Source organism: Labeo rohita, chromosome 7 (assembly GCF_022985175.1).
Source record: "Labeo rohita strain BAU-BD-2019 chromosome 7, IGBB_LRoh.1.0, whole genome shotgun sequence".
NCBI lineage: Eukaryota > Metazoa > Chordata > Actinopteri > Cypriniformes > Cyprinidae > Labeo > Labeo rohita.
This window is the reverse complement of record NC_066875.1, coordinates 18,099,623-18,113,207: the sequence shown is the minus strand read 5'-3', so window position 1 is coordinate 18,113,207 and position 13,585 is coordinate 18,099,623. Positions and strand designations below refer to the sequence as shown.

At 35.5% G+C, this 13,585-nt stretch overlaps 1 protein-coding gene across 1 annotated transcript; it reads left to right on the top strand.

The window, feature by feature from the left end:
- The first annotated feature begins 1,784 nt into the window (after window positions 1-1,784).
- On the top strand, window positions 1,785-2,679 carry cartl (cocaine- and amphetamine-regulated transcript-like). The gene is made up of 3 exons (XM_051115223.1): window positions 1,785-1,999; window positions 2,230-2,304; window positions 2,427-2,679. Exons 1-3 carry the CDS (start codon window positions 1,871-1,873, stop codon window positions 2,532-2,534), a joined length of 312 nt encoding a protein of 103 aa, XP_050971180.1. The 5' UTR covers window positions 1,785-1,870; the 3' UTR covers window positions 2,535-2,679.
- Window positions 2,680-13,585: the final 10,906 nt, after the last annotated feature.

The window sequence follows — 13,585 nt, the reverse complement described above, 5'->3', positions numbered from 1 at the left end:
TGTTATAGTATGTAAATATTGATTAACATTAGTTGAAAGGCGGAGGGTAAACTAAGTGAAGGGCAAAACTAAAAGAAGCCTAATGCTAGTGTCATCTAGTAAATCACAAACCCGCCCTTACGAAAATCAACCATGGTTTACAAATAGATAAAAACTACAAACAAAACCAAAAAAAAAATGGTTACACCATTTCCACAATTTGACAATGGTTTTGCTACACTAATCATAGTTTAACCATGGTATTTATAGTAAAACTGTGGTTATACAAATGGTAATCAGTATGCAAAAAAAAGGTTACTATGCTTTAACTGTAATAAAACCATTGTTAATTTTCGTAAGGGCCTCTTTTTGTCTGTCGCGAGTTTAAGCACTTTCAAACCAACTCCGGCTATATATAATGAAGCTCTCTACACTGTAAAATTAAGCTCTTACATCATACGTACATCTGCGCACTGTACTAATCAGCGAAGACTAATCTGAACTCCTCTGATTGGCCATTGCAATTCCTAAAATCAACAGAGTCGTGTGTGATTGGTTATACGCAAATGCATTGTTAAACTCCAATCGCGTTTTAGTATTCTATTCTACTGTGGCGTTGTAATTGCAGGGAAGATAAAATAATACAGCCTACTAACCTTATGATAGCTAATTTTATTTTATATAATATTTGTATTTAAAATAAGTTAAATTAAAAAATAATTTAACTCTAAAAAATAAACGTACAGAATATAAATTACACTACACTTAAATTTCATTTAATTGTAATTTTATTTCATTTTTACCTTTTATTTTTATTATTGACACTACTTCTGTCTGTTAATAAACAAATATAAAACAAGAGAAAATGTCTATCTATCTATCTATCTATCTATCTATCTATCTATCTATCTATCTATCTATCTGTCCATTTAGGAACAAAACTTATCCCAAAAGTGAGCTAAACCTTCCAAAAACCTCCATTTGGGCATATCCTCGTTGGTAAAACGGGTATAAAAAAAAAAGTAAACAATGTTGTTGTTGTTGTTGTTGTTGTTGTTGTTGTTAGGGTTAGGGTAGGGTTAGAATTAGCTTATAAAATCTATAACTTATCTGTTCATAAAAACAATAGAAGTCTAATGTCCCCATTTAGATAGCTAAGTAAACGTGTGTGTGCGTAGGATGTATATGTATATATGTATGTATGTATTCCATGTATACTTCTTCTCAAATAAGAAAGCTCATGAAAACGGCAGAAATCATAATAAATCATAATAATAATAAACGTATTAAGGTGTTTTATTTCAGATGGATGTTACACAGCAGGATGCAACTTCCAAAAAGTCAGCCTATATATATACCTAACCATCCGGCACCAATGTGGGCTTCATTTAATTTGAATGAATGAATGAATGAATCACGATAATGTATTGGATGGATGCTATTAGGCAGTAGGCTAAGTCAATATAGGTTAAATGTCAATATGGGAATATTGCTTTTTTCCTCCTTCTTACATAAAACATGAAACATGACCTTTCTATTCTATTCTATTTTATTCTATTCGATTCTATTCTATTCTATTCTATTCTATTCTATTCATTCATTTACTACATCTACAGCTGCAGCCTGCAAAGGTGCAGTATATGAGAGCAGGTATGCAGGAGAATTGAACATGTAATAAACTGCTTGTTTGTGCTCCAATCTCAGCGTCAGCAAAATAAATATCCTTTGCCCAATAGCTGACCCGATATAATCCGTTAACCAAAGTCAGGGCGGGGCATATCTGTTTATAAAACAGCCAGTGAACTGTTAAGTAGCCCGCGTTTATTAAGTTGCCCGACCCTCCACACCTCAGTGTGCTGTGACTGTGACCCGGACAGCTGACTATAGGACCATGACGAGCTCAGAGATACTGACCGGACTGATCCTAGTCGGGCTCTTTACCGTCATGTGCTCTGGCCAAACTTCCCAAGAACTTACAGATGACACACAACTGTCCCAGCAGGAAACGGAGAACGAACTGGTGAGTAGGCTACCAGTAAAACGCCTTTTTATATTTGTTTGTTTTTCTTTGTAGTGTGATTTTTATATATAGTGAGAAATATATGTGGCAATTTATCTGTAAACCAAAGAATAAATAACTGGTTGGTGAAATGTCAGACTTGTTCGTGTTTATATTTAGGCTATATTTTAATTTTTATTCATATCTCAAATAAAAAATGTGTTGCTAATGGAGGCTTATGTTTTGCATAGGTTGAAGCTATGACAGCACTTCTGGGCAGATATCAGCCTTATTTACCATCTTCAGAAAAACGTGGCATTCCACAGGTAAATTTTGCTCCATCTCTTTGTTATTTGCATATTCTGCATATTAGAAGTTATTGAAAGATTCCTTTAAAACAAACTTGCTTAGATCTTCACATCTGATCATTATTTCTCTCTCTCTTTAGTGTGCTGTGGGGTCCCGCTGTGCCATGAGACTGGGTCCACGCTTTGGGAAACTGTGTGAATGCATCAGAGGATCTAACTGTAATTCATTTCTCTTAAAATGCATCTGAGTCATTAAAAAGCAGCAAATCCATAATCCTTTCTTGAAGCTGTGAAGTCATGCACCTGAAAGAGGCAGTGGGTAGAAATATGTTTTCTGAATCACTTCTGAGGTCTATGACAAGCATTTACCAAAAGGCAGCATGACAAGCAAAGCATGGGTTTATAATGTGTTTATTCATTCATATTTTTAATGATTGTCTTGTGTTATGAATAAACATGGATATTCTTCAGCACATCATTGTCTTCAATGAATTATGCATCTGTTTAATACACCCTTAAAAAATAGACTAGTATTTAAGAACTCTGAAATAGCTTAGAGTTGGAAAATGTCATCATTTCATATATAAAATTATTAGTTTCAACAATTATTCAAACTGAACACAAGCAACTGAATTACAAATTGAGGACGACAAATTGACAAATGGATGGTACTCTTCCTCCGTAGTTTCTTCATCCATATATAAATTAGATATATATAAATGAGATGTGTATCTTATGATAGTATTCAACAATATATATATATATATATATATATATATATATATATATATACACACACACACACATCTTAGACAAGGATGTACAGCCAGCAGAGGTGTTTCTCTTCAGACAGTAATAGGGGTGGGGCTATACAAATTGGCAAGCCAAATGCATTATGGGCAATGTAATTCGCATTCTCACTGTGAGCTGTTGGTACATGCAACCCACCCCCCATCACAAATCGATTTCTAGATTATGCAATAATTTAGTCTGAAGAAAATGAGAAGTATAAAGTGCAAAATGGCAAAATGTGAATCATTGGCTACAGATGCACGTCAGATGTTTAAAGTCAATGAACTAGAAAATTACTAATTTAAAGATCCTGTAGTTTCATTGCCTTTAGGAATAATAGTGATGATATTCCTAAATGCTTTCTGCCAAAACAATAAAATGATGTTAGTTGAGTGCAGTGCTCACAGAATTTCAGTTCCTGAGGGCATCCAGGCCTTAATGTTTGAGTTCAGCCTTTCTCGATTAAAGTCAATCAGGCTAAAACCCAGGGGTTCAATATAGTTACTCTGTGCGATCTAGGCCCAATGTCTCAATTGATCCAGAGAAACAACAATGCCCTCTGAGGTACAATAAAAAGCATATTGTTAGGCACATATAATGTACCAGAAATAAGATGTTATACCATCTGAGACTTTTCCGCTTCTTAGATTATCCTGCTGAAATATACAAACGTTTTCTGTGCTGACACAATGTTGTACTTGGGAATATTCGAGCAAACTAACAGTAACACTTAAGTAAAATTCATCGAATAAACCAAAGGAGCTGTGAAACAGAAAGTATGTAAAAAGGCCTACCTTTATTTGACCTTTGAACTTTACACACTTTGTGCTGATGAATGATTAAAGATTATAAGCTATTCTTCAGTGCTGGACGTTTTTATTTATGCATGTCGTGCATTTAGCTGTTTGACTTCTATGAGGCTCTATAACAAGACTGCAGTGTGAATGTTTCCCTGGAGAAAGCAGACAGTCAATATATTGGTAGTTCAGAGCGCAACTTTCTTGAAATTGTCCCCTTGAGATACAGTGGTGCATTATTTAGGTGTCCTGTGTTATGCACACAGGGTCTGGCACTTTAATGACCACTAAATAAATATGTTTAACCTGTTAGTCATGAGCCAAACCACTAAATTATTCATTGTTCCAGTGTTTCACTGAATGATATTATGGTGACTAAACTCACTGCACAACTGTGTTGTTTTGTACCTCAGTTTTCATGCCTGTAAATGTTTTCTTTTTTTAGGATTTGACATTAATGTATGCTTTTAATATATTTAAATGTATTTATTCACTGAACAATATTGTATTAATTTACAATACTTTTACAGTTTGATTACATAGTATATAGATCATTTAACATAAACAGTGACATTTGATTTACTCTGACATGTTAATTATGTTGTTTAACCCATAATGACCGGGGTGATTACTTGTTTCCAGCATGTTTGTGGTTCGTAACATTTCTGGCAATTTGATTAAATGCTTGGAGCAATACAGTTAATGGCTTTAGAGAGGCATGTTTGCAACGTGTTATTAAAAAATGTAAATATCTTGCAATTTTTTCATCACTTTTTATTATGACAGACGCTTTTGTGTTGGAATATATGTCTGTAATATTATTATTAAACTACCTGTGAGCTGGAAAGGGATTTTAACTAGTCCTCAACATCAATATTTCTATCACTGCACAATTTCTTACGTCACCTTCCACAGCCTGTTTAATACAGCATGAAAATGATCCATCACAAACAAGGGAATTGCAAAAGTACATTCTTTGATTCACAGAAGCCAACAATATTTATACCACATTGCATCAGCTGAGAATTGGGAGCGATTGGGTTCTTTTTGCATGCTACTTTATCAAAGCCAAAGGATTTCAGTTGTGGCATGCCAACAGTTCTGTGTTTACATTCATTATTGAGAAAATACTAATTAAATGTTTTTTTTTCTTTGTTTTAGTTAGTTGGACAATAAATAATAAGTGGTAACTCACTATTAATTCAGCTACCAAACTGCAATTTAAATTATCAGTTGTCACAAGATGAATTTTCATATTGATGCACAATTAATATTTAGTCCATGAGCTATTTAATCAGTATTCCATTAAATTTCAACACTGGTGTAATTTAAACATTTAAAATTAGTTGCCAGTATTTGTAATATAATAAGACAGCAAGACAGTAAGAACATTCTGTTACAGATAACTGAACATATTCTGGTACAAATAACTGTTGAAAATGAAGATCATAGCAGTAATTGGTTTCTGAGGGTGTTCAGCTCATTTGAGTCCTGCTGTGACAGATGCTTGATGACTGTCCACCCTCAGTAACACCTTCATTTGATCTTTTTCCGACAGTTTTCTGACATGTGGAATGAAGTGGGAAAGTTTTTCAAAGTATTTCAGTCTTGTATAATGAAATGTATGGCAGTAGGAAAATGTGTGCTCTCCATATCAACCTCACTGACCTTTTCTTTCCTTTTGAAGCCATGCTTGTCTGCTTTTTTCGATGGCTAGACTGTGATCACTTGTATTTGGTGAGGATCTGTCTCTGCTTTATACAGTATCTCTGATAGAGAAGAGATATTTGAGAGATATTTACTTCTATTTGAAGCCATAACAACAGAAAATACATTCTGAAGAAAAAACTTGTAATGTATGAACATACACAGCAAGGAACAAACTTTACAACATTCAAAGAAAACACAGTATCACAATGCATACAAATATTAATTGCATTTAGCCTGTAGGATATTGTAAGGTTGGGAATGTATTTTCTTACATTTCAGAACTTCACTGTTGCACGTCCTGATTTTGCTAAGTTAGATGTGTTCCTGGGTCAACATATTTTGTTGACCCTGGAACAACATTTTAATACAAAAATTTAATCTTGACCACATCCCTACACCTAAACCTATGAGTACCCATGAGTAATCCCTTAAATCAGAGGAAATGATAGATGAATGACACTGATGTACAATCACCAAACACTGATTGTAAGCGTAAACTTCACAAAAACTATAAACTGTTTTTTCAGATCTGATTGGTTAATCACAATGTTGTTCCAGGGTCAACAAAGACGTTGATCCAGGAACATGTCGTACTTGGTAAAATCAGGTTCTGTCTTCACGGTTAACAACATATATTTAGTAAATTAAAACATATTGGCCAGAAGCAATATATATACAGTATATATTTTTTGCTGTATGGGTGTACTGGTGGTTGGCCATTACTTCATGTGCAGCACATCATGTACCCTGGTGAAACAACTAGCATATGCTGGTAAGTATGTTTTGATGCTGGATTATGCTGGTCCTTAGCTGGTTTATGCTGGTCATTTGCTGGTTTATGCTGGTCATGTTGCTGGTCAAGGACCAGCATAAACCAGCAAAGGACCAGCTTAAACCAGGACCAAAACATACCTAACCAGCATCCCAGCATCAAAACATGCCTATCAGCATATGCTGTTTTTTTCACCAGGGTAGGCCATTTTTCTTTATATGTTTTTTTTTCCACAATACTGTTTCCCTCATTGCTTAATTCATTATGAATCAAATAAAAATCATTGTTTTTGATTCGTAGCCTATTCGTTATGTCCATTGAGCACTAGAGGGCATTGTTTGTTTACCTTTTGTCAACATTGAGCCTACCTAAATCAGATTAATAACATTTCAAATCCCCAAAGATCGATATTACACAGCCTCCTTTATGCATAAAACATAATGCAATTTTTTCTGACCCTTAATAAGGTTCAGTTTGAGTAAAGGAACTGTATTCAAACCATCCAAATTTTAATTTCGATTTTTTTCAATCCACCAAATGTTATTAAATGGGTGAAAAGCAAATACAGCCGAGTTCTGATATCCGGCTCAGAAATCCATAAAACGTATAATTATAAACTTGCAAAGATCAGAAGCGAGACATTCCAGCAGGGAAGATAACATAACACCGCCGTCCTCGTCAGAACCGAAGGCATCTCTCTTCCAATGGCTTTATCAGTCCTCGGCGGAGGGAAGCAGTTAGTGAGAGACTGAGTGAGTCATTAAGTCTGCAATAATCAGCTGCTCACTTCTTTAATTATTTATGCTGTGTAATTACGCTTCCGAGGAGCTGGTGGAGGAGTCTGGCAAAATGAAGAAGTGCTTGTTTTTCAAATAAATGTTCACTGGATGATGGAAACTCAATTTAGTCATGTTGTTTGACGTGACACTAGTGTGGTAGGTTAATGAACAGCTTCCTTGAGTCACTTAGAGAGATATTTGAAGTCCATCTAAAGGCTACTCGGCTGACATTCATCATTCTGTCCTCTTTGTATCCTGCAGATCATCTTCCCTCTGTGACAAGCCACTCAAACCTGTCCTGCTTTCTTCCTGGCTGCTGTGAAGAAGAGGCTTCTGAGGCTCATTAGTTCTGTCTGAGAGAATATTGTATGGACTGAACACATAAAACACTACTGTTTTACTCAAAGTGTTTGTTTATTAAGAAGGTTATGAATACACCACAGACTATACAAGACAGAGATTCTTATGTAACTTCTTCCCCTTCCACAGGACTTCGCTGGTCAGAGAACCTCTGCTGTTGTGCAGAGAAACTTATATAGTATATAAAAACAAACACATGTTAATATTTTCTATTTAAAAATGTAATATTAATAATTTTATATATGTATGTATGTGTTACTTTCATCTTATGTTTAAAGGCACTATATAAATATATGTAAATTCATTTATAAGTATGTGTGTATTTGTATAGGCTATAATTATAGAGGCAGTGATATTTACAGTTTAATTTTTAAGCAGGTTTTTTTTTTATTTATTTAAATGTAAATGAGCAATATCACACTCGTAGCCATGCGACATGGCTGTATATTGGCACAGCTGTGATTTGGCAGGTAATCGCAGCATGCTGATATACAGCCACGTAGCAAGTGTGATATTGCGTTTATACCCCAGTTCAACGCCATGAGTGTGTAAATACATAAAAAAGGAGTGTCTTTAAAAACGCTATTTTGTGCAAAACTACTTTCTTTCACCGCTGATTCAAATCTCCATTACTAATTTGAAAACGTCACTTTATAGCTAGTAACAAAGAAATGTTGAGTTTCTTCATAAAAGGCTTATTGTATTACTGTATTAAACGCTCACTGTATTATGTAGAGTAGCCTATTATAAGAGAGAGATGGACTGAGTGAGTGTAATTACCTGACATAAAAATGTACTATCCAGACTTAAATTTTTATAATTCATGAATGAAAACATTTTGTAATATGATTTTAATGTACATGTTCCGTGGTAATGCAATGTCTGATTTTAAAATGCCTTTCAAAGGATGAATTTTGAGATTTTAAGATTTGAACTGATACATCATTTCTTATGATTTCTAAAACATGATAGGGGAAAAGGCAACGAAGAAAGTCTTTTTTGTGACAAAGGTCAGAGCTAATGTTATGATGTAGATTTTTTTAAGTGGCACTCTTGACATATATTAATCTATTACTTTTCCTACATAATTTGTAACAGAAAAATATGGTCAATATCTATTTACGATGTATAGTTTGTCATGATTAGATGGTGAAGTAAACTTAGGCGTCCCACAGAGGGGACGGTGACAGTTAAAGGGTTAATAATATTTAATTATCAACAACAGACGTCATAAAAGTTGCTAAGCAATTCAGTCAAAAAGTACAAAGGCAGCATTCTGATATACAGCAATACATTTACATTAAAATATAACATGATGAGATTTTGCCCTAAGCCAAAACTATTTGCTCTGTAACAAATAATAAATTGATAATAATGAGACCAAAGACTGTCTGTTAGATTTACCCAAAATGAATTATATTTCCTGGTTAACCACTATAGAGACATCAGAGACAGCAGCAAATTCCGGAAGATGTGCTGGACTCCTGCTGACGCTCCGAAAACATTGAAGTAAATTTTCAAATAGATGTTATGTTTATTAACCAAATGCATATTTGAAGTCTAAACAAGCACATTCTCGTCTAAAAAAAAATAAAAAAAACCCCAAAAAACAGTATTGTTGGCACAGATAGGCTCTTGGGCAGTGCATGGACATTTAATCAAACATACAAACACACACTATATAAAAACATATAAATTCATTCATAAACACACACATATTTATAAATACATTTATGTATATTTATATAGTGCAACTAAACATAATATGAAAGTAACACATGCATACATATATGTATATATTTTTTTAAATTGCAGTTTAAAAGGTCTTTATAGAGATGTAAATATTATAATAATTATTATTATTGTAAAATATTCTGTGCCAGTGATTATGTAGTTTCATTTTTAAGCAAGTTTGAGTTTTAAAAGGTCTCTGACACAGCAGTTTTCTTGGAGAGAAAAAGTCCTCTATTAATATTTGCCATAGAAGTCACCCAAAGTTCTTCTTTTAAATTCCTTGGCATTTTCTATCCTCCTCAGCCCGCTTTAGTCTGTTATGTTGGCGTTAGCTTAAAGATGTGAAGCTTTTGTCTAAAAATGGATTTGAGAAGAGTGGGTGGAATGGAAGTGGAGTCGTTAAGCAATATTATAAAGCTTAACGCCACACACGCGATAGCTATACAGTGCAATTATGGAGATAAGAAACTCCTCATCAGAACAAATAAAGCTTTGTAGGCAGGGAAGAGTAGAGGCAGATTTTTCAGAGACCCCTAATTACCTCACAGTGACGCACAACAACTCAGACTGCGGACCCTGGTATGTGTGGACAGCCTTTCTAACAATTTTGTGAATATATCACTGATGCTTTTTGCCCCAAGCAAAAGAGTGGATGTAGAAAAGCATTCACTTTTTGTATTTGAACTGAAATGAGGACATTTTGGTAGAACAAATTAAACCAATGCAATATGCATGTAACAACGTCAGTTAAGAACGAACATTTGAACAAGACAAATGTCAATCCCATTAAAGTCAACAACCCATGTTCATTCCTCAAGGGCTACACTGTTGTTCCGACGCATCAGAAGCAAAGACGTAAAAGCAAGGGTTTAATTATTCATCAACTTAAACAGAAAGCATGAAAAAATTATTAAAAGACAGACGATTACATATGAGCTCAAGATCCCCTACCAAACCCGCAGGAACAGAACGTTGCACAGTGTTATTTAAAGAAGCGTGTTGTACCCTTTGCTTTGCTCTGTGTACTTTTTTCCCTTTAATCTTCTCCTTAGGTATGACAGGCTTTGCAATCAAACAAGCTCGTTCACATCTGCTCCTCTTGTTTGCCTGTTATTTATCATTCTTTGCCCATCCAGACCCTGAAACACTCAAATTGCTCTTTTGCTTTGTGCTTGACCATCTCATTTGCTCTCGAGAGAGTGTTTCTGATAGAGGTGAGACAGGTCAGTTTCCAGTACAAATATGCTCTTGCTGCTGTAACTACAGCTTGCATGATAATAGCTATAGTGATTCTAATCCTTACTACATGACAACACTCTTCTCACTCTTCATCTGTTAAGGAAACACACTAACAGGCAAAGCTTCTGCTGTTAGCCTAATGACTGACGCAATCAGCGGACTGGAGTGTGGCCGTCACTAACGCATGAGATAATCTTTGTGGCACTATGAAGTGACCTAATTCTGTGTCTCTCACCATGCTGACATCTAACATTACCCACTGGCCACTTCACAGCTTGATTAACTGGAGTCCCATTTATCAGCTCCATTTTGGGGTTTTAAGATCTAAAGGCTGACTGTTTGGCTTGTGTTTTGAGTCTGAGTGTCGGCTCCCTCCCTCTTACATAATAGGGAGTCTATGTTGTGCGCTGATAAATGAGGGTCTGGCACTAACAAGGGACCTCTGGTGCGGTGGTAAAGTGTTACAGCCCTTCGAGTAATTGACAATTCAGATGCAGATCTTTCCTCTCTCTGAGTTATCATGCCCCCTGTTGCTATGCTGAAGCTCTGAAACTGCATGTTTTTTATTATTCTTTATAAACCGGGTTTGATTAAGCTATATCACAGGAGCAAGAGTGCTTTTTCAAAAATAATTACAGCTCTGATTGCCTTTGGATGAGTAGAGAGTGTGATATTAATTGTATACAGTTCAACAAACAAGAGTTTAATATTACATTTTAACTTTCACTTTAGACAGAATACACTGTCTAGTTTGGCTTCACCAGCAACGTATTTAAGCAGTGGTGTTTTGTTATTGTATTAATCTTTTTTTTTTTTTGAATGACTTGTTGAGGGAATGATTCAATGAATCACTCTTAAAGACAGAGGGTCTTTCCCAATATCTACACTTGCAGTCTTTGCACTTGACCAGTTGTCTACACAGCTAGATCCTAGTGAAGTGGCAAATTACAGACCTATTTCAAATCTTCCATTTACATCTAAAATTTTTGAAAAAAGCTGCCAAACTATGCGTGTTCATGCAAATATATATAGATAAATATGTGTGTGTGTGTGTGTGTGTGTGTGTATACATGTGCATCTCAATAAATTAGAATGTCGTGGAAAAGTTCATTTATTTCAGTAATTCAACTCAAATTGTGAAACTCGTGTATTAAATAAATTCAATGCACACAGACTGAAGTAGTTTAAGTATTTGGTCCTTTTAATTGTGATGATTTTGGCTAACATTTAAAGGGGTCATCGGATGCAAACTTCACTTTTTCATGTTGTTTGAACATTAATGTGTGTTGGCAGTGTATGTACATATCTACTCTATAATGATAAAAATCCATGCAGTGGTTTTTAATTAATCTGTAAAAAATAATATCCCCTTTTTCAAATCGAGCCATTCTCAGATGCTTGTCGGTGTGACGTCACACCGACAGAGGCCGCTCCCACCATTTTTGACTGACATGAGCTCTTACCTCAGACCAGCTGTCACAGTCCAGTAACTTTCCTCGTTTCGATGCCGAAGCAGGAAAGTAAGTTAGACAAGAATATCTCCGATTGAGAGATTGAGATGTTGTGTTGCTGGATGTAATAATGAACATAGTGGTCGTCATTTACTCCAGACATCTGACCCGCTGAAGATGCAGTAGATTATGTTTGTTTGTGAAGGGAATGTGCCTCCCGATCTACATATATCCGTCTATGTTCGCGCAAATCATTCGTGATCCAGCTTCACTTACAGCAGAAGTGTGTATAAGCGTTTTTTTTATGAATCTTTGCGATTGCCTTTCCTTATAACGTGGTAGTTAGGAAGTTTAGCGGCTAAACGCGGCTAAATGCAGCTAAAGTAAACAAGATCGTCATTCCACAGAGAGAAGAGAGGGGTGGGGTGAGCAGAGCTCATTTGCATTTAAAGGAACAACCCCTTAGAATGAGATGATTTTTGCAGAGCTCATTTTGACAAGGTAAAAGGGTGTTGTTTTACAAAACCATTGAGAATTTTTAATCAAAGTATATTAGAGACTTTTCATTAAGACCCTAAAGAATCATGTCAACTTGTGGAAAATGGGCATCCGATGACCCCTTTAACAAAAACCCACCAATTCACTATCTCAACAATTTAGAATACTTCATAAGACCAATTAAAAAAAACAAAAACAAAACATTTTTAGTGAATCGTTGGCCTTCTGGAAAGTATGTTCATTTACTGTATATCTACTTAATACTTGGTAGGGGCTCATTTTGCTTTAATTTAATTTGCTTTAATTGCAACCGGTCGTACCCGGAAGCAGCTCCGGGTGGATGACGTAGGACGTCGGTGTTGCGCTGGAGAGTCTCCACCAACATTTGTTTACAGGAGGAAAGGAAGCAAAGTGTCCTTACTTTAGCAAAGGAAAACCAGTCTCCTCTTGGTTTATATCGAAATCCTCCAACATTTTCCTTTACAAATCCTCACTTTGAACTTCTAATTCGTGACCGCTGTTTTGTTTTTATCTGTCCACGGCGCATTCACCACTTCTGCACGGCGCATGCACAACGCCGACGTATTACGCCATCTGCCTCTAGCTGAAAAATCAAAATGGCTTGATAACTGGGACTGTTTAGGGTTTTTTTTTTGTTGGCAATTAAATAAAGGAGTGAATGGATTTTAATCTTTGTAGGGTGGTTGTGTTCACACACTGCTAAGACACTTTATATGCAAAGAAAATGTAATAGTGAATTTTGCAACCGATGTCCCCTTTAACCCTCTGAGGTCTGAGTGTGTTTTGAGGCCCTAAAGAAGTATTGCCCTGACATTTGTGCTTTTTTCATTATCTAAAAAACATATTAATGGCTAAATCTGATTATATTGTAATCAGCACAAACTGGGATACAATAATATGTAAGCAACATGAATGTACATGTTTGTGTTTTTGAGAAAACAACATTTGTGCATGGTTAGTAAAAAAAGCCACTGAAATAAGGCCATGAAAACACATAGATTCAGATCATCATAGACTGTTTTTGTACAGTTGAACTGCTGATAACTGGCTGGAGAGTCTTATGAATGAACCTTCGTGGTAGGTAAATCACTTGAATCCACCAAGCTGATGTATCACAAGTATGTCAGGTCTTAAAGGGGTCATCGG